Below are 22,488 nucleotides of genomic sequence, written 5' to 3' on the forward strand. Positions count from 1 at the left end.
AGGATGGCTGCTTGTAATCATCCTGCTTTTCTTCAGAGATTTCAAATGAAGCTGTATCCTAACCAATATCATTGTAATTTGACCTTAATTTTGTCCTTCATTGCCCCAATATGAAAGAGTGCACCACAGATTATAACTTTCTTTTCTGTATGAGCTTTACATATAGGGAAAAGTCTCTGTGCCCCACATGCACCAACATGTGTGAGGGACGTGGCTGCTTTCTGGGCCTTGCATATGAATAGCAACATTTTCTGTTACTCACAGGAGTGGTTGGAAGAATCTGTCCATTTGTTTCTCTTTGTTTCTAAACGATGTTGTGCTGCACCTGCGATGAGGAAAGAGTGCATTTGTTGAAATAATATTGCAATCTGAAATTGTTTCCTCAATTTTCTGTAATATCAGTAATTTAATTCTTGGCACTGGATTAGATTCCTCCCCACCAAGATCTTTTAAGAAAAGTAGCAGGAAAATTAAATTAAATGGAAGGATGCCAAAATATACAAAGGCAGATTTTGTTGAATGTGACGTCTCCAATTAGAGTAGGTTTGAGTGGTGACAAGTATGCACTTAACACTTCTCATTCTTCTTATAAAGAATCTATTCTTAGAGTTGGGATAATTAGGGAAATAAACTTGACCCTTCAAATCTAGCATTCCACTTCCCATTTGGCATCCAGAACCAGATAAGTCATAAAAAAAAACAGAACACCCTTTCAACATGCACTCAGCTGGTTGCCTAATTCTTGCACTTTGCATAGAATAAAAGTATTTCCTATTCCCAGTTGTTAATCAGAAGGTGCATTAAACTTGTAGGATTAATAGCCATTGCTGTTTTTATAGATTGCGTCTAATGTAAACAGTTTGTTTCTGTGTCCACAGGCATCTAATGTTTTTATTGCCAAACTCCCAACGCGTTTCATTAAATATCACCAAAATTTTGCTTTGCCAGTATTTTTTCTCTGAGGCAGTGAGTTTTGGAAGCACATTGTATGAATGAGAACCAAGCACTTTGTGCGTGTGTGTGTGTGTGTGTGCGCGGGCGCGGGCGCTTGCTTAAATTTTAGACTCTACCGCAACAGTGCCTCTCCAAACCATCGTCTGTGCACAGAAGGCCATTCTGAGCTGATATGGAGAGTTTGTGATGGGGCAGAGAATCCTCATAAGTATGCAAGAATCTTAAAGGTATTAAAAGTAGGTGTCATCTAGTGATTTATAGGTGGGACTACATCATTTTATGAAATATATACATATTTTCTCATTATTATTATTATTATTATTATTATTATTATGTAATCTAGACTTCTATGAATGGCATAGAGCAGGACAAGCAAGCCCAGGTCCTCATCCCCAAATATTCCCTTCTCCTAGCTTGTGCTGTGCTTTCTTGTCCTATCATGGTTGTTCAAAGGGGAAAGTACGGTGAGCAGTGGACATGGCCCCTCAACTTCATGTTGATTACCCTGAATGCAGAATCTGCAAACTTTGTGCATTAATATAGAAAAGGAAAATTGGGGCTACAATATGATTGCTGTGGCTTTTATTTAGGATCTGAGCAGCACTACGGCAGCTAAGCAGAGCCTCGAGAGGGAGATCAGAACCCTCCAAGAGAGACTGGCTGCAAGTCAAAGGGCTTGGGAAGTCTCGCAGGAGGAAGTGAGCCACCTAAAGAAAGGTTGCCATGAGAAAGAAGAGAACCTGAAAACAAGCATGGAAGAGGTCAGGGCTGAAAAGCGTCTGCACAATGCATTTAAAGAGCAAATCATCACCCTGCTTGGAAGCAGCTGCATTATAGCCAGTCGATCTGAGGAGGACATTGTAGAAAAAATTCGAGAAATGATCCGCATGGAGGAGAGCAAAAAAACAGTATGTGGCTATCTATTGTGATTGCTTGAGATGCTTGATTTTCTGTAGCTTATTTTCTGTGTGAATTGAAACCTTGCACATGTTGGCTGCCTTGTTCTGCATAGACCCTTTGCAAAACAACAAGAAACAAACAAATCTAAGCCTTTCAGTGTTGGAGTTTAAGCACCACAGCATCTGCCTCATCATCCCGGAAAGTAAGCACGGGTACTTTGCAGACAATCCCAGAGCCCCATATCAGAAGCATGTCCAATTAAATCAAAGCTGATCCAATCCTTTCCCTGACCACAGGTCCACAGAGAATGCATTTTTTGGCAGTAGTGCTGCTGCCCTAAACATTTCAATTTGGCCAGCCTGAACATATTTGGCCAGCCTGGGTGTATGGCGCAGAGCCTCCTTTCCCTGACAATAGAGAGCCTTCCTCTTTTCCATTGCAGGGGAGATGATCTAAATACGAACAATCTAACTAGGGAGAGGCAGAGCTGCAAACAGGCACTCATAGTAGTGGCATGGATGGAGGCTGCCTTCAAAAATAATAGTAGTAGAATGAAGAAAAGTCCTCTGGTGGAAAACAATCTATGCACATAAAATTATTTATGTCCTGTGGCCTTTCTGTTGCATGAGAATTTTGATATGTAAACTCATGATGAAAGTATGTGCATGCATGAATCACAGCATTAGATGTTCAGAGCTTTGCCAGATCACAAGGCTTTTGCAGAATATATTAACTCTGTCAGATTTCAAGTTGCAACAGCATATCCCACCAAAATACTCAGTCATTCTGTTTTTTCATCATTATCTTTTTGTTTGATCTCTTAAATTCCCGTTCATTACTGATAAGAATTGGTTCCATAACTGTTGACAAAACTTCCAGAGCCCACTCTTCCCTGTCTTTGAAGACTTCATGTGCGGCATTTTAAATGAAACAGGCAAATTGTGGGCAAAATTTTAAGTCTGACAGGTGAGTTATTAGGAATAAAAATGATCAGTTTCACTTTTTGGAGGCCTGTCCATCTGTATATCTGTGCAAGGCTGCTTTTCATTGTTAAAATTTCGCTGAACTGGAACTCAGTGACTGAGCAGAACTGTGTATATTGATGGTATAATTTCCTTTCATTTCAATTTATTGCTAGTGGGAGATCTCAGAGTGAAATCACAAATCAAGTAATAACAGCAATATTGAATTTTATCAACTTTTGCTCCTCCTGTGACTTATTTTTTAATTTATTATGGATCTCCATATTGATTAATCTTTATAGCTGTCACAGCAGAATCCTACTCCCATTGACTTCAGCCTTGCACTGCAGTGTATACCCACTTACTTGAGAGAAAGAGTCACTGAAATTAATGAAACTTACATCTGAGTAGTATATCATGTGGTGCAGCACCCAAAGTGAATATTTTGCTTATTGTAAGACTTTCAGAGTGGTTTCCAGTTGAAAACGCACTGAGTTAAAATAACTGTATCAGCACCAGTTCTGACTGGTGTTTTATTCAGTCAATCCAGGAAACAACTTAGCTTCCATGTATTTGCACTAAGGGTGGAGAAGCTTTTCGACTCCAGGGGTGCTGTATATTGGGATATCTGTTGGACACTGCATGTCCACAGAGGCCAGGAGTCAAAAATTGGTGTCGTCCACATCTACCGCACCCCTAATACACGCACACACATCCATCAATTCATTCTCTCTCTCTCTCTCTCTCTCTCTCTCTCTCTCTCTCTCTCTGTGTGTGTTTGTGGCTTGAAAACCACTTCTGTTGACACTGCAGAGGGAGGTGCAAGCTTTATGGGGAGGCCCTTATACATTGTGTTAGACTTAGGTGGAGGTTACCAGTGCATAGCTATCTATGGCCAAGAAAAGTGCCAGTGGCAAGTTGATTGTGAAAAGCACCAGTGGGGAGTTCACTGAGGAATCTGGCAAATTAGCTGAAGTACCAAGGTGTCTTGAAGGTTGGCTGGCTTGAATAGGCTGCTCCACCGCACTACTCTACCTCCACCTGCCATCATTTTGTGACTGGTGGGCCCTTAGTACTTTCAACTGTCTCAGGTGGGTCCTGGGGCTAGAAAGTTTGAGAACCCCTTATATTTTAAATTGGAAAATGAGCAGGTGAAAGAACCCCTGGAGGCAGGAGCGATGGTGGTTGGAGTAGAGCATGTTACTCTTTCAGTGGCAGTGCTATTCCTACTCCATGTCTTGGAGGCTGCTGGTCAGGTGGGGATAACTCTCCATGTAGTAATAGCTTATAAATGTTACCCTTGAGTGGAAAGATCTTTTAGAATTTCAGTGATATCCTCATGGCAAGAATAGCTTTGATAAAAGAGATAAAACTTTTAGACTTGTGGTAGCAGGTGGCTGGGAAGTTAGAGCACCCTTTTTTGGAATGGAGATGGGATTGTTGGGTTTGGTTTTCCAGAAAGATTCTCATGAAATGCTGTGCGAGTAGGCCTGGCAGAAACATTTGGGGCTACCACAGAAAGTAGGGTGCATACTTGTCCATATAGAAATGGCCACTCTCAGTGAAAGCAAAGATGGAAAAGTACTGAGTGGATTTGCTGAAGGAAAGTTAGCCTTCGACAAGCACATAGTACAGATTTGTCCTGCTTACACGGCCCCAGAATGATGTCTGTCAGTAAGGAAGAGTGCACTTCAGCCTCTGGAGAGTTCCTATTTGAAGGTCAGGAACTGAGATAACAGTGTCAGAAAAGACTTGAGCATACTCCAAACTTGTTTTTCCCAGGGAAGTGCTATCAGGTTTTTTGGCTGGAGTGCAGATACACTTATACTTGATCGATCATCTGCTGGCCTCTTCAAAAAAAAAGAAAAAAGAAAAAAAGAGTGTAAAATCAAATTTAGCATGTAGTGTTTAGGTGCAAGGCTCAAACAATATATATTTTTAAACCCACAGAAATTCTAGGGTTTGCTGTTAAATATGTTATCGAATATTTTTGCCTATATTCCAACAACTCATTGAGACAGGTGAGGTCGTAGAAGTGAGGCTTTGAGGCTCACATTTTAAAATATCTAGTGTAGGACGTTGGTAAAGTCATCTAGTTTGTGGAAGCTTTGGAAATTATGTGGTCCTATATTTTTGAGAAGGTTAAAATAATATACAGTCATACCTTGGGTTAAATATGCTTCAGGTTAAGCGCTTTTGGGTTGCGCTCCGTGGCAACCTGGAAGTAACGGAACACGTTACTTCCGGGTTTCGCCACTCACACATGCACAGACTGTCAAAATGATGTCATCCGCGGAAGCGACGAATCGCGATCCGCGCACACACAGACGCGGGTTGTGTTTGCTTCAGGATGCGAACGGGGATCCGTAACGGATCCCGTTAGTATCCAGAGGTACCACTGTAATAATCTTCTTGTGGTATCTCCTAATGCCTGCACCCTGGGAGGGTTGTATTATTGTGCTTTAAATGGAGAACAAATAACACCCCACTGCTGCTATCACTTTGTTCACATGAGCCTCAAAGTTTCAATTCTCTCATCATTCCCCACCAAAAAAAAGCAATAACCAAATCCATTAGGCTACGTTAGGCTACAGTCAGAGAGCCAATGGGAAGCTGCAATGATGTTACCCTGCCTGATCTCTGGCCTTCACTAACTCTCAGGAAGCTGGCATATGACTTTTTTCCCTACTGTCCTGTTGACCAAAACTAAAAAGTTACAGCATTAATTTTTAATTGCTTTAACTAAATTTGCTACAAGACTTTTGTCATTTACTTTGTGCCCTTGTTTAGGCTGTTATTTGAAAGAGATTCCTCCATTGCCCTATCTCTTTACATAATGGCCCTAAAGTGTGGGGGGGGGGACGACCCACATTCCCTGGTTGGGTGGTGGATTGCCAGGTTTTTCCATCTTTCCATTAGGAACAGCTGGCTTGGTTTGTGCCTTATTATTGCTTGGCTTGATGTTTTCAACTGTGCGGCTCACTTGTTTGCATCTCTTTGTTGCTGTTTGCGTTTCATAGCATTTATATACAACCTTTACCCTGTGTGCCTCAGTCTCGGGTAACACAACTCGTTTGTATTTGAAATGTTGCAATCTTTAAGTGCTGAAGCGGGCAGTGGAAAAGTTGTGCACATAAATGCTTGCAAAATCAGGCCAGCTTGCAAACACGAGGTTTACATCTGCTAATCAGGAACATAATTTAACAATATTTTGAGAATGGAGCTAAAACTGTACAAATAAATACCTAAACCACTACAGAGAAGTACAATTAAATTTAAACCATCTTATTAATGTGGTGAGTGGAATCTAATACTCTTAATTATAAGAGTCTAATGGAGGATTTGTAAAGTTAACAGTTAAAACACATTTTAATCATTTATACGGGCTTGCATAATAGGGTTTAGTCTGCTTTTTTGGCTTTGGCTACCCTGGTTTTAGGTTTTTTGTTTTAAGTCGGCGCAAAATGCATGTCTTAAAAGCATTCCTGTTTTAATGTCAAATATGTTTTAAAAATATATTAAGTTGTTCATTCCAAAACTCAATCTATTGCTTGCCTCATGCCTCAGCTGCTTTCAAGTTCTGCAATTTAATAGACCACACCCTTGTTCCTGGGTATCTGGCCAGAGCATGGTCTTACTGGCTTCTCACACTATGGCCTGTCATATTTTATTGGTATGTGGTCTACTGGCCCAGGTCTGCCTGCCAATGATGGAATGGGATTTTGTTGTCAGACCAGCCTTTGTTTATTTTCTCTGGCTATCTGTCCAACTTGAAACCTAGTTCATTGTCCAGCTTGCCTGCCACAAACTGTGGTCCAAAGCCTGTTACTCTTCTATCTGTCTCTCATCCCCCACCCCACCCAGCCTTTTGTTTCTGAGAAGGACTTCTGATTTGGAGAAGTCCATGTAGACAGATCCCCATTAGTTAAGTTTTGTATGTGCTTGGCACACTGAATCAGCCTGGCACAATCTATAGCAGGCTTCCTCAAACTCGGCCCTCCAGATGTTTTGAGACTACAATTCCCATCATCCCTACCACTGGGTCTGCTAGCTCATGGGAGTTGTAGGCCAAAAACATCTGGAGGGCCAAGTCTGAGGAAGCCTGATCTATAAGCCTCACATGGACTGCAAATTCCAGTGATGGTTCAGTGATGGTTGATTGGCAATATAAGATGTCATCTACCTGTATTACAATCAAGTAATCAAATACATACTTAAGAGCTGGTTGGCAAACAATCTCAGGCTTGAAATAGCTATTTGTTATTTATTCAAACACAGTGTTAAAATGCTAGTTGTCATATGCCTATTTGTTGTGTAATCTATTTCTGAAAGTTTGGCAATGTCTTTCTTGCACCACAGTTTAGTTTCAAGCTCAGTCTCTGACTTTAGTTTGCTTTCTCCTCCCGCCCCCCTTAGATGGTATCCCAGCTTGAAACCCAAATAGCTAAACTGACTGAGGCACTGGAGACTCAGGCTGTATCACACCAGGAAGTTTTGCAGAGGACCAGAAAAGCAGAAAACAAATCTGAGACACTTCACGATCAATTGATGTGTCTGGAAGCGGAGCTGGTATCTGGGGACGTGATACGAGATGCTTTGAAGCTCGAGAAACAAAAAGTAATAGCTTCTATTCATAGTATGTGCACAAGGGTAGCTAGAGAGAGAGCCCCAAATGCAACAGAATTCATGTTCCAATATGCTGGTTCGATCATATTATTATAAACATCTTCTGATGAATAAGTAAGTCTTTCAGTAAACTTGACCATTTCCAGTCATCAGAATAACTCATGTAACTGACCACTGCTGCTCAAGGTTCTTCAACTGTATTATACTGTAGTTGCAGAGTACTGCCAGGAACCCCAAAGGATAACTTTTACATTTGCCCAGAGAAAAAGGAGTTAGTTTTGAGTTTCAAAGCTAGCTGAGAAAAGTGGCTGAAGTTTCATGGGGTGCTTGGGAGTTTAGATTAGCACTACTTGCTGCCTGACTGTTTCCATACCTACAACCTGCAATATCCTAGTAATGTAAAAGTTGTACACATTATTAAACCAAGAATCTTAAGGAGTTGGGCCTCTAAATTAGGGATGGGGAACCTGTGGCCCTCCAGATGTTGCTGGACCACAACGTTCACCATCCCTCACCGCTGGTGATGCTGGCTGTGGAGCATCTGGAGAGGTTCCCCATTCCTACTCTAAAGGAAACTGACTATGTAAAGCTCTCCAGGAACTGCCCAGAAGTTGGGAAATGGGAAAATGAAACAATATATTTAATATGAGATTGAAGAGTTACTTACAAACTACCTAAGCTAATTTTAGGAGCAAAGCTTGAAAAGAAATCCAGTGCATTTCTTAGGATCTGCAAGATGATGCAGTTTCCTATCTTGGTTAATTTGGCTCCAGAGATGTAGTCATAGTAGTCTGTTACAGCAAATACACAAAAGAGCTTTGTAGCACCTTAAAAGACTTACATTTATTTGGAGGGGGTTGCTTTTGGTGCACACCAATGACCTGCATTATTCAGAACAGCCCTTGTTGTTTGCTTTCTGATTTGCACACATTAAAAATGTGCTATATACATGATTGGTGTGATAGCATAAATGGGAACAACGGGAAAATAAATTCAACTTCTGCGTTTAAAAATTTTGATACGGTAGCTTAATCTAATATGTATCCCTGCAAGCTGTTCTTTCTTTCCTTTTCTTTTTCTTTGCAGAACTGATCTTTCCTGCACATATTGCCTCTTAGCTAATTTGCTTTATAGGTCATGTTATGCAGCCTCCTTCCAGCTAACCTTGGCCCCAGTTTCAAAACCACCTACTGTGAGAAACACATATTTAGGACATGTTGCTTTTTAAATGACTTTCCTGGTGTTGAGAGAGAACTGTCTGCAGGAGGTCATTTTCTCATATGAATCAGGGGAGTGACAGCTTGGTCAAAATCCAACATTTTTTCCCACCTGCTAGATGATTCTGTGACTGTGGCTCTGGGAGGGAATGGGTCATTCAACTGGATGTTTGCTGAAGTAATATGACCCTGGTGGCTGAGTGTTTGGGGGAAGGCATGCTGATAAAAATCAATATGGAATTCAGGGGAAGTTAGTGCTAGATCAACCGGTACACTTATTAAAGAAAAGTGGCTATGTTTATGTGACTGCTAACTAGTCCAATGAAACGTAAGAAACATTATTGAACCTACCCTGTGGTGTGAAGATGGCAATGAAGCAGTTTTTCTCCACCACCATTGCATGTCCACAATGTCATCCAGCATAGCCTTTCTGAGTGGTTCAGGGGCTTTTGCTGCCTGGCCCAGTGAGAAGATATGGAAGAACTGTAGCTCAGAGGTATGACATCTGCTTTCCATGCAGAAGGTCCCTGGTTCAATGCCCAACATCTCCAAATAGGACTGGGAACATCCCCCTGGTGAAACCCTGGAGAACTGCTGCCAGCTCAGAACTGCTGAGCTAGATGGACCAATAGTCTGTCTTGATATAAAGTCTTCCTATAGCCAAGCAGACCCTGTTTTGTGCACACGAACCCTGCCTGAATTCCACCAGTTATGTATAGAAATAATTACATTATCAAAGCACCTACTAGGGAAAAAGAAAGCACTTTCCCTATTTGAATGTATTTTTGTTGCCTCTTTTCATTTATTTCTGCATTTCTTCCCATTCTCTGAAGTATCTTAAATTCCTGGATCAACTTTCTGAAAGGATGAATCTTGACAGAATGGCAGCGGATATTGGATTTGATATGAGGTTGGATGCAGTATTGGCTCGTGCAGACCAATTGATCAAACTGGAAGGAGACACGTTAACTGAGAATAAGATCATGGCTCGCAATCTACAAAGAAAGGTAGGAGAAGTGGAGCAAGATTTGAGAATACCACTTTTCAAAACATAATAAAGTGCAGTGCCTGATTATTTAGACTTGCATGGGGTAGTTACTCTAGCAGTTAGTGTCAGATCAGTATCAGGGAGATTTGTTGTGAGTATAAAAATGGGGGAGAGTGACAAACATGTATGCTGCCTTGAGCTTTTTGGCAAAATCCTCCCCATCACTTTTGACAGACCTTTGAGCAGAAGCAAAAGAGAGAAATTTGGGAGAGAAGTTACAGTTCTTAGAGATTCCGGGGTAGTGGGAACATCATTACTAGGACCATGTATGAGAAAAAATATGGTTTCCTCTATGAGTAGTCTATGGGGTCAGTCATCTCTTTTGTAGTGTCCAGGTAAGAATTCTTCATCACTACACAGTGTCATTCCCAATGGCTTTAGTGACCCCATTTCTCAACCACACAACAGCCATTCTGTTGGGTGATTTGCTGCCTAGATGCAGCTTAGTTTTAAAAGCAATCTCCATTCCCCGAGAAGAACAGAAAGATGCAAACCCTTAGACAACATCCTAAAACAGTAACCCATTCCACTCAGTCACCCAAATCTCCACTGTCCCAAGTCAGTGTCCACCTCCTGCTGATCTTTGGCGGCATTCCTTGTCTGCCCTTCAAAGATCCCACTAACATCTGCAAAAAATATTAACATTCATATGTTTTCTGCAGGTGGCAAATAAATAAATATTCATCATTACATTTCACGGTGAAGTGTGATTTTGTGACGTGTGTATGTGTGTTCACTACTTTTTAACTTTACAATGTAGTTGAGAACTCAAAAAGAGCAGCTTGACAGCAAAGAGCTACACATGAAACTTTTGCGTCAGAAGATAGCACAGCTAGAAGAAGAGAAGCAAGTGCGCACAGCCCTGGCTGTGGAAAGAGATGATGCCAACCTGATGGTCAGAAAGCTACAAAAAAAGGTGGACAGATTACAGAATGAACTTGTCTTAGCAAGAGAAACAAATACAGACCTGAAAGCTAAACTGGCTGACACCAACGAACTGAAGGTGGGGGAATATGATACCTATCTCTTTTAAGCCATGCTCAAAAGGTGTACAAATGCCAGTGGATAGTTTAAATTTTACATATGTGTATCCAAAACTGTTCAGCTCATGCTGAGTACTGGGCAAAATAGAGTAATTTAGAAATGCTGAGAAATTTGTGTTCTTCAGAATCTTGGACTTCTGCTTAATGTCTTAGTAGCTAATAACACAAGCCTATGCAAGTCTACTCAGCACCACTTGTTTCTGGGTAAATGTAGGCAAGGGCCTTGGCAGTAGAGCACACACCCTGTGTAAAAATTCCCCGGATTAATTGCTGGCTTCTCCGCCTCTCCGCATCTGATTACTCCAAAGCATACATTTTCAGCCCCACATTATGGGGAGTGGAGTTTAACTTTCCCTTCACACCATTTTCTAATTGAACCACCCCCACCCAGCCAAAGCTGCAGTTTATTCCGGGGGTGGGGGGGTGGGGAGATATACAATGTCTTATTCAACAAGGCAAATAGCCATCTGGGGTAGCAGGATTTAGATCAATAAAACAGCGCGAGGGCATGCAGAAGGTTAATCACACCATCCTCTGTACTCCAGCAATCAAAACTGGCTGCTTTTACATAAAAAATGTAAACCTCAAGAGATCTCAGCAGGGATCTCTCACATCTTATGTAGTTTAGCTTTATACCCCCTTGCACTAGATAGCCTACTGTTTACACCCCTCCTGAGGCAACTCTGGAATTTGTTCACAGATCAGGACACTGGAGCAGGACAGAACCATAGAAGATCTAAGCAAGTCCCAAGAGAAACTGGAAAAGATGAAGGCAAAGGCTGAGAAGCAGCTGACCTCTGTCAAATCAGAGTTGCATGATGTAGAGCGTGAAGCAAAGGAAGATAAAGAGAAGGCCAAAAGCAGACTGGAATCTGTTACCAGTGAACTGGGAACACTTAAATCTACTCTACAGGCAGTGATGAAAAGAGAGAAACAGGTATGTAACAATATGACTGACAAGCATCTCTTGGCATTTAGCAACTTGGCATCTGAAGCAATTTCAGGTGTGTGCTTTAAATGTCATATTCCTTTTTGTTGGTGTGAGTTTAAAAATACTCTTTAGTTTGCAAAAAGTTAAACTCCATAAGTGAAAGAAGACTTCTTTTTTTACTACTGTATTATTTATGCCATTTCAGGGTTGTTGTTGTTGTTTAGTTGTTTAGTTGTGTCCGACTCTTCGTGACCAGAGCACGCCAGGCACTCCTGTCTTCCACTGCCTCCCACAGTTTGATCAAACTCATGTTTGTAGCTTCAAGAATACTGTCCAAACATATCGTCCTCTGTCGTCCCTTTCTCCTTGTGCCCTCAAATCTTTCCCAACATCAGGGTCTTTTCCAGGGAGGTGGCCAAAGTATTGGAGCCTCAGCTTCAGGATCTGTCCTTCCAGTGAGCACTCAGGGCTGATTTCCTTAAGTATGGATAGGTTTGATCTTCTTGCAGTCCATGGGACTCTCAAGAGTCTCCTCCAGCACCATAATTCAAAAGCATCAATTCTTCAGCGATCAGCTCTCACTTCAATAGTAAAGGTAAAGGTAAAGGGACCTTTAAAGGTAAAGGGACCCCTGACCGGTAGATCCAGCTCAAGCCCATTAAGGTAGCCAGTGCCAAAAAGAATTTGCCAGTCCAACTCTTTTTGCCCTATCTCTCACACTCAAAAGCACCCTGAGCTTTGGAGATCACAAATTTGTGGGGTGGATGCTGTATAACGTCTTAAAGGCTTCTGTATATAAAATACATAATTGCCACCCTACTTCCAAACTTCATTGAGTCAGTATATTTATAAAAGCACTGACTACTCTTTAGGGGTTTACGTGTAAAATATTTTTCAATAGACCTCTCAGGGGACTAGTTGGCAATCAGGCATCATAGTGATCAGTTTACTGGCTGTGTTGGTTCCATGTGAAACAAATAAGCATTCACTTCTTCCTGCTCTTCAGCCAGAGCTATTTATTTCCCCAGCTAATGTTACATTCTCACAATCATTCCACCTCAAATGATCTCAGAGTCGATGTAAGCACCTCACCTTTCTTCCCTCCAAGCTCTCCACAGCTTGTTGGACTACAGCTCCCTTCAGTCCTGACCATTGGCCACGTTGGGTGGGGCTGATGGGAGTTGGAGTCCAATGACAATTGAAGGGGTTCCAGGGTAGCCTCTTCTGCTTTGCTCTGAAGAAGCCTCTTCCCAGGGCCCACAAAATATTGGACAGACCTTCCTTACACCTTCACAGCCAGAGTGGCTTCTGCATTTTATACAAAAGCTTTGAGATTAAACTACTCACACAGTATAGCACAGCACTCATAGAATAGAAGTGGTTGCCCTTTTCCATGAATAAAAGTAGTTGATTTATAGAAAGCACTTCATTTGATAATAGCACTGCTCTTGGGCAGATTTCTGACAGCTTGTCTTTATTCTCAAAACAAGGATAATGCAATCTGTTGCATCAAATGCCACCTATTCTAATAACACCAGATTAAAGAGCACAAACAATTGTAAGCATTTGGAAAAAGACCTTTTTGGACACAATGAACCACAAAGATCTGAATATATTTTGGCATTGATTCAAGTCATGCAATGAAGTGTGTAATATTTAATGTGTGGTTGCAGTATAAAATAAACAGAACTTCAGGTTCTTCCTCAACTGCTTTGACTAAAAGTTATTGAATTTTCAAGTTGAATATTTTGCAGAAGACAATCGCTTCCAGCTTTTTTCCTGGAACTGAGCAGGAAAGGAAACCTAAGCTGAATATTTATCCATCCATCTTTCTTTCTTTCTGACTACTCAATACTTTTCATGGAGGTGGTAAACCCTGAAGCAGGGTTTTATCATTTCAGATAAAATCCAAGGACTCATATGACTGACTGTTCTTTCATACAAAATAAATAAATAAAATCCTTTCTGCACAGAAAGCTAGAGGTCAAGGATCTAGCCTTACTGAGTCATGCTAGATTTCCACATGCATTTTTTTCCCTGTGGAGATGTGCATTTCTGCTGAGGTGAGCTCTCCCACACTGGACATCTTCAGGCAGAGGCTAGACAGCCACCTGTTGGGTATACTCTAGTTCTGGGTTTCCTGCATCATTTAGGCATTTAGACTAGATGGGTTTTACAAGTCCCTCTGCAACTTTTTATTGTTTTATGTGAGTACCTATATGCCTGAAGTGGTTCGCCAGAAGCGGCTTAGTCATGCTGGCCACATGTACGCCGGCTCCCTCGGCTAGTAAAGCGAGATGAGTGCCGCAACCCCAGAATCGGCCACGACTGGACCTAATGGTCAGGGGTCCCTTTTTATAATTTCTTTAATTTATAATCTTTATTCAGTATTATGTAACAAAGAGAGCCACTGCATCACACCCAACAGACAGACATGCATATACACCACCCATCCACACACACACACACACACACACACACACACACATGTCCCATCCACACACACACACAGACACACACACAGAGAGAGAGAGAGAGAGAGAGAGAGAGAGAGAGAGAGAGAGAAACAGCAAAGGGAGGATGAGGGGGAAAAGTCAAGGGCCACTGCTGTAGCCTCCAAGTCTGGCAAACCACCTTGGACGGTGATACTCAAGTACATTGTTAAACACCATTGGCTCTGGCTCCACCCACTTCTGGCTTTGATCTCACTCACCATCCGCATGAGGCATCTTCCAATAAATACGCCCACCCAAGGGAGTATAACCATCAACAGAGAAAAGATTCCCCATTCTTGCAAAGAGTCCCTGCCAAATTTTAATAGCCTGCTTTGGTTTTTTGGAAAGGAGATGTAAAGCTTTTTAGTGACATTGGGCTCGTTTCTTGGTGTGATTTTATACTAGAAAGGCAATAATTTTCTTTTTCATAGTTTGCATTCTATGCATTTTATAAATTATTGTAAGCTTTCTTTTTTATGATGATAATCATTGTTTTCATTAAAATTTCTATGGCAACCCATCTATAAAATTCTCTGCAAAAGTAAGCATTATACATTAGAAATGCAAAATATAATAACTAAAACAACCCCCCCCAAACAAAAATAGCAATATAACAAAACAATTTGGAGCTCAGCATAAAGCCAAAGGAAGAGAACAACTTCTTTATAGTGGCACTCTTGTTGCAGAGATATTGCATGTTCTCAGCATAGAATCATAGAATTATGCAGCTGGTTATTCCTGCCTAAGTGCAGAAGCTCATATCTGTCCATGTTAAAATTGGTTTTGATAGTTTTGGCCCAGTTCTCCAATTTGTTAAGGTCACCTTGAATCCTAATTCTGTCTTCAGATAGAACCGTGCGGTACTTTCTAGGGTATACTGTGATGACAAGTGCTGGAGATGTAATGGTCAATGTGCAAATTGTATACACACACACACACACACACACACACACACACACACATATATGCTGTCCAGTAAATCAGACATGTTGGTTTACCATTCAAAATTATTATTTTAGAAAAGACTGGATATTTGTTATTAAATTACTCAAAAATATTGTTACTGAATTATCTACAAGATACAGTATGAGAGTTAGACCTGGAAATAGGTTCAAATCTTTTAAAAAATGACCAAAGTGTGGAAAGCATCATCATTTTTAGCTTGGCTTGAGAGGATTTGGAACATAATAATAGTAATCAATTTTACATGTTATATAAGAGAAAAAAGTCAATAAACTAAATTTATAGAACTTTGTCCAGCACTTACCTATTATGTTTTGCAATGATAAGACTGAGGACAATATATAACCCATAGAATTTATTTACATTCTTATAATTTTGTAATATGCTCTTGGTTATATTCATTTACATTCATTTACATTTTCGTTATGCAATGTGTTATTTTTTGTTAGGATTAATATTGAAAACAAAAGCCTTTTCAGACAAACAAAGCAATAGCAATAGCAATAGCAATAGCAATAGCAATAGCAATAGCAATAGCAATAGCAATAGCAATAGCAATAGCAATAGCAATAGCAAACAGCAGCATAAAACATTCAAACTTAAATTGGTATAAACCCCCAAGCATCTTAAAAGGGCAGGAAACAAGCAAAATCATCTTCCTCTGGCCCCAAAATAACAACAGACACCAGGAACACTCCCTGCATTCCTTGGCAGGGTGCCTCACCCCAAAGGCTCTCTGCCTGCCCACCACCCACCTTAAAATAAATGGCATGAGAATTGAAGAAGATCTTCAGATGCTTATGGCATGGACAGATTGGTATGGGAGGAGGAGACATGAGATATAATTTAATCTCTCCCCCCCCTTTTGTTTTTGCAGCTGGCGGACTTCAGAGAAGTCGTCTCCCGAATGCTGGGTCTCAATATGGCCACCATGGCTCTTCCCGACTATGAAATAATTACTCGTCTAGAGGGGCTGATCCATTCCCATCCACATCACTTTGTTCCCTGTGTCTGCTTCAAAGATATGTCGGTGAGGCAAGATGGATCATTGCAGCTTCTCCACTGAACACATTCCCTTTGCAACAGTAATGAGGACTGAGTAGAATTCCTGTCCTGGTGGTCCTCTTCTCTTTGCTAGTATAAATGTTCCAGGATTTGACACTGAATGTTGGTGATAAAATCATAGAGGGCCTACAGTGAGAGTGCTTTTAAAAAAAATCTAAATGTCTGTAATACGTTTCAGAAGATCGATCAATACCCATGAAGGTCAATAGTCATGAAGTATCTTAATAAACAGCATTCTGCTACAGCTGAACATCTTATGCGCTGGATATCAAAAATGGAAAGAACATTATTACTGTTGTCATCCATTAGTGAGACCTTGCTCATGGACGCTGCCTGAGCCCAATTTTGATCAGTTCATCTGCCGCAGGTCACCCCACCACAGAGGGTCTCCTTATTTTAGGGGCCATAGAAGTTCCTTTCCACCAACCCTGTACCATGAGTCCTTCTTGGGATCCAAGTTAATGTGTCAATGCACTTGTTTTGCAAAATGAAAGATAAGAGTATTCCACAAGTCATTAATGTTCTTTTGGCTGGGCACAATACAGTGGTACCTCGGGTTAAGTACTTAATTCGTTCCGGAGGTCCGTTCTTAACCTGAAGCACCACTTTAGCTAATGGGGCCTCCTGCTACTGCCGTGTGGCTGGAGCACGATTTCTGTTCTTATCCTGAAGCAAAGTTCTTAACCTGAGGTATTATTTCTGGGTTAGCGGAGTCTGTAACCTGAAGTGTATGTAACCTGAAGCGTATGTAACCCGAGGTACCACTGTAATCAGTTCAGCACTTTCATACCAAGGCATCCCAGTTTGCATTCTTTCCAGTCTTTTTTTTTATAGCTGTTCTCCACTACAGTACTTTTGGTTTTTTTCTACTCAAGCTGCCACATTACAACTGTCTTTAGTTAACAGATGAAGAACATCCTAAAAACTGTGCCAAAGATTTTTAAATTTTTTTAAGAGAGCTGTTCAACAGGATTTTTGATTCCCCTCTTACGTATCACTCATCTATATTTCTTACGACAGGTTACCAGTTTTAAAAATTGAGAGCAAATGGGAATAACATGACAGATTAGTTGCAGCTGCGGAATTCCTTGGACAAAAAATAGAACAAAAAAAGATGAATCCAAGAGCTCCACCTCATTCAACTATTAATGCTTACAAAAAATGCTGCAAAAGAACACTCTGTTGCACTGTTCACAGATGGACACAGATGTGCAAGTTACAATCCCAGCCCCACTTTATGCAAGCCCTGCTGCTTTCTGAAGCTGCCCAATTCTGCCTTCCCATTAGAATTTCTCTTTCCCATTTCTTCTTTTCCCTTTCTTACCCCTCCAGTTTGTGTGCATATAGTACAGTAAAGTCAGAAAAGAGTTACTTTCACTTGCTTTCCAGAACAGCAGCTGTATTGGTCTACAGTACTGAAAATGAATAAATCTGTATTTGACAATAACCCCATCATATCTAGTGGGACTTTTGTCTGAGTAGAAATTTGGGAGTTTAAAAATTTGAGGTAGTCATGGCGAAAATTGAAACGGGGCATTATTTGTTCTGGATTAGTTAATCCGGAACACTTTTCTGTCTGGCGCCACCCATAAATAGTTCTAGTTTTGCTGCCATGTAGCCACAGACAGATGATGCCAGGTTTTTTTTGTCCAGCTCTGTTACAGAACTTTGATGATGATGCTCCATATTCTTAAGATTTACCACCTCTTCCATAATGCATATAGTTGAAAAAGCAAAAAAGAAATGGAACAAATAGAACCATTTAAGTACTCTATGATGAATCTGTTTTGCATTAAGTAATACCTAATTAACACCATGTGGTTCTAATTTGTTTTTAGTAATTGACCTAGCAATTTTAAGTTTCGGTGCCACTTAGATGTTGGTGCAGCAGTTTAGACATTTACCAAGTCAGCTGTTTTATTATGGTTTCTTGGCCTTCATGTATTCAGATGTGACTGGCTGTGAAACTGGGAAAGAGAACAGAGGGGGATGCAGCTTTTTTTGCTTTGAGTCCTGGAGGACCTGCGTCCTGCTTTACAGGCCTTTCCCACCTGGCCTAGAAGGTTCTGCTGCTGTTTTTATTGCCCTGTTTAAAGTGTTTTGAATTGTTTTTAACTGCTTTTAACGTGTGTGCTTTAAAATTTGGGGGGTTTGTTGTTTTTAAATGAAGGGACGTAGGATGTACCTGGGAGAGAGGAGCTAGGGAGAGCAGGGGCCACCCTAATCTCAGTGGTTCTCGACAAGGAGAGGTATGGAAGCACAAGCCGGGGAAGGGGCATATGGCAAAAAGCAATTAGTGACTGTGCCATATGCTAGCCCTTCCTCCAACCTGGGGAATTGTGATTGTCTATCAGCCAGCCCTTGAGTCTGTGGCTGTTGCTGCTGAATGCCAGGTTGGTTCTGAGTAAAGCCTCCCTCATCCATGATCTGATTATGAATGAGGAGGCCGAACTGGTCTGTATCACTGAGACCTGGGTGGGTGAGCAGGGTGGGGGTGGTCTCACCCAGCTGTGCCCACCTCGGTACTCGGTGCAGCATCAGGGCAGAGGAGGTTCGGAGAGGAGGAGTTGCTGTAGTCTGTAGAAATTCCATTTCTTTGTCCAGTTGGGGAGTGATCTAGAGTGTGCGTCCCTAGCAATGGGCAATTGTGACAGATTAGAGATTCTGCTGGTTTACCACCCACCTCCCTGCCCAGCGGTCTCCCTGCTTGAGCTGGCAGAACTGGTCTCAGAAGCGGTGTTGAGGACTCCCAGACTGCTAGCTTTAGGAGGCTTTAATATCCATATTGAGGTGACTGACTCTGGGGTGACTCATAGCTGCCATGACAACAGTGGGGCTGTCTCAACATGTCACCGGCCCAACACATATGGCAGACCACACTCTGGAACTTGTTTTCTCAACTGGGAAGGAAGAGGGTGGTCTTGTTTTCTCAACTGGGAAGGAAGTGGGGGATATTGACATCAGTCCCTTGTCATGATCAGATCACCTCATGTTGAGATTTAGGCTTTCAGCACATTTCCCCCTCTACAGAGGTGGGGGACCCATGAGGATGGTCCACCCTCAGAGGCTGATGGATCCAATGAGATTCCAGATAGTTCTGGGGGTTTTCCAGCTGATATGACTTGCGCTGCTGTCGAAACCTTGTCTGACCTCTGGAACATCTGAATGGTTCAGGCCGTTGACATGATTGCCCCATAGTGCCCTCTCCTGCTTCATGGAACCTGCTTGGCTCCCTGGTGTACTCCAGAGCTTAGAGTGAGGAAACAAACAATTGAACGCTGGTGAGGCGTCATCACCATGCCTGCCTAGTGGGAGTGAATTGAATCCTCATTGTGCCAACTGGCAGAGCTTTTCCAGGTAGTGCAAGACTTCTTAAGAGTCTAGCCAAAAGGAAGTGGCAGAACCGCTATGACTTGTATGCAAAGCATTTTGAGGATAAAATCGCTTGAATCCACTGGAATCTTGACTCTGCTGTTACAGCAGATGAATATCAAAGAGTGTCCAGAGCACTTTCTAGTTTGGTTGTGTTGGATGAGTTTCAGTTAGTAAGGCTCAAGGATGTGGACAAACGTGCTTGGATCTGTCAGGGTTCTTGTGCTCAGGACCCTTACCCTTTTAGGACCCAAACCAATGGATTCAAGTCAGAAGAGATGAGATTCTGTTTAAACATCAGTAAGAGTTTTTTGACAAGGAAGAGTTGTTTGACAGTGGAACAGACTCTCCTTCCTTGGAGGTTTTTAAGCAGAATAGAATAGAATAACAGAACTGAATTACAGAAACTTTATTGGGCAAGGTTCTTGAGCAGGTGCTCGCGGACCATATCTAGGAGCTCTTGAAGGAAACTAATTTTCTAGATCTATTTCAATCTGGGTTTAGGGCCAGTTTTGGCACAAAAACTGCTGTGGTCACTCTGTATGATAATAATTTTGTGACTCCTCTCATCTTCAATGCAGTTTCTCATGTCCCTTCTGAATCTACCCTAGAGGGTTGGGCAGTTTGTGGGGAGTGGGTACTGTAGGGAGAGGGATTGTCAGAAATTGCCTTTTCTGTTCTGCTGTCTGTGAGTGGATCGGATACCAGCTGCTAAGTATATATTTAATAGCTTTTCAAAACTTTCATAACTCAAGCTCCCAGTTCTTTCTTTCTTTTTCATAAAAACACACAGAGACACCTGGCTGTAATTTAATCAATGGAAACTGAAAGTGCACTCTGAGTTGTATTGGAGAACATTTGTAGAAAGGTGATCTATAAACCTTTTAAATAAATACCCTTCCAGCTGTGTAGCACACACTCTTGACTATACTCAGAAGTAAATCTGTTGATTTCATTGAACCTGCTTCCTAGCTAATGTGCCTTTGGCTTCAATCCTATGCAGTACACAATTACCTGAGAGTAAGTCCACTGAGATACCTGCTTTTTCCAATTAAATGTTCATAGGATTGCACATGCTTGCAATGCTTGAAAATACAAACTTGCAGAGGGCAGAAGGGAAGCAGGGGGTGGGGAATTGACCCCAATTATTTGGTAATGATAATTGGGGGATCAACCCCAATTATTTGGTAATGATAAAAAGAACAATTCTGTGTGTATGGATCCATAAACACAGGCAGTTGGGAAAGATTTTGTATTCATGCACTGTAACTCAAAGACATAATAATCTGTGGCTACAACTCAGGAATAAAGAAGTTTAAATATTGACAATATTTGCTTTGCTTCTGTGCTCGTTTAGTCAAAGCAAATAAAAATAAGTCCAATGTGAACAAAGTTCAGAGGGGTTATTGAACTATGCAATTAGTGTCTGCTGAAAGCAAAACTTACTCATCTTCTGAATTTTTAATGAGGAAATTTTACAGGGCAAATTTATATTATTTAAATCTAAATTTTTGTTTTTGATAATATCACACACAGCTAGCTGTCTTAATCTAGATATACTAAGAGCTTCCACAAAAATAGAAACTGTATATTTAGAAAGTAACGCACCATAAAATCTTATCCAATAATTTGTGGGTTTGGAAGAGAGAATACAGAATGAACCAACTGGTCTTTGTCAGAATTAAGACCTAAAAAAATCATGCTACATCTATGACATATATTGCTTATCACCATAAATGTATAGCAATTAGTTTCCAGCTACTGAGGATGCTTCTAGGTGGTGGGTTAATATGACATATGGATTGTTGAAGTAGCACAGATGGTGTGGTGGTGTAGAGAAATTCAGGTTTCCTGGATGGAGATTTTCAGGATTGTAGATCACCCAACAAAGGAAAGTGACCCCTGCCCCATGACCTTACTGTCAACATGTTGAGCGAGAGGCTAAGGATTTGTGTCATAAAAATCTTACCATGTACCTGTTGACAGCAGCCCATATGACAGCGTCTAGGAACTGGAGGAATAGATTGAAGAATAGTTCAACAGAATACGGCAAATTGCCCTAACAGAAAAGCTGAAAGCAGAAATAACAGTTCAGATAATACAAAAATCAAGGGACACATTTCACGAGGCTTCATTTGGCATGTGCAAATAGGCGAGGACCTGGAATAACTCTGCCAGACAGTGCAGAGAGCATTTATAGGTTAAAGTACATGGTGATTCTTTGCAAACTATTCCTATAAATACTTGCTTCATGCTATTGGGGAAGGAGGAGGGAAAGGGGCATGTTGTATTTGCTTAGGTTGTTTCAGAAAATATATATGAAACATCATAACAGGTGGTTGTTGTTTTTTAACGTACTGGATTTTCCCTTAAAAGAATAAATTCAGATTAAAAGACAAAAGAAATAGATTGCCATTTGATGACAATGTCATGTGACTGCTGCAAGAAAACTTCCATGAATGAGGAACATTGATCACCACAATAAGCACCATCTGCAAACACCGTGAATCTATTTTAATTTTGTTTAAGCTTTGGACTGTAGTCTCTAATGATCACTATTTGAATTGACAGAAATGTCATTGCTATAGATTTACAGTAGAAACTTTCTTTTTTACTGTTTGCTTTTAAACAACTGTTCTGATCAGTATGTTATAATAAATCTTTGGAGGTTTACTGCTGCCTCTGCTTGTCTTTTATTTAACCTCATTTCAATTGGCTGGTATTACAATATGCTACAAATATTCAGCTAGTAAAAATTATAGTAGCCATGTACACGGTTTGTGTGCATATAAAATAGATCTGTTTTGAGTCTACTTCAAGCTGAGAAACATTTGTCAATTTTATGTTTGTAGAAATATAAGGAATCCTATAAAATCACAAGCAACATTTATATGATTCCCACAGTCCCAAGG

The 22,488-nt window shown here is 41.0% G+C and overlaps 1 protein-coding gene across 1 annotated transcript in view; it reads left to right on the top strand.

Moving 5' to 3' along the window:
* LOC309338621 (uncharacterized protein) overlaps positions 1-22,249 on the top strand; it is a gene marked incomplete at its 5' end in the record, with an annotated part of 67,238 nt that extends 44,989 nt beyond the window's left edge. Inside the window, 7 exons of the mRNA XM_081855941.1 lie at positions 1,545-1,862; positions 7,233-7,433; positions 9,493-9,666; positions 10,468-10,710; positions 11,451-11,687; positions 16,017-16,751; positions 16,979-22,249. Of these exons, the coding sequence (XP_081712067.1) occupies positions 1,545-1,862; positions 7,233-7,433; positions 9,493-9,666; positions 10,468-10,710; positions 11,451-11,687; positions 16,017-16,205 (1,362 nt within the window). The 3' untranslated portion in view covers positions 16,206-16,751; positions 16,979-22,249. The remainder of the gene's footprint in view (positions 1-1,544; positions 1,863-7,232; positions 7,434-9,492; positions 9,667-10,467; positions 10,711-11,450; positions 11,688-16,016; positions 16,752-16,978) is intronic.
* Positions 22,250-22,488: the final 239 nt, after the last annotated feature.

The sequence above is a fragment of the Podarcis erhardii genome, assembly GCF_964252035.2.
Source record: "Podarcis erhardii genome assembly, chromosome: 3".
In the NCBI taxonomy this organism is placed as follows: domain Eukaryota; kingdom Metazoa; phylum Chordata; class Lepidosauria; order Squamata; family Lacertidae; genus Podarcis; species Podarcis erhardii.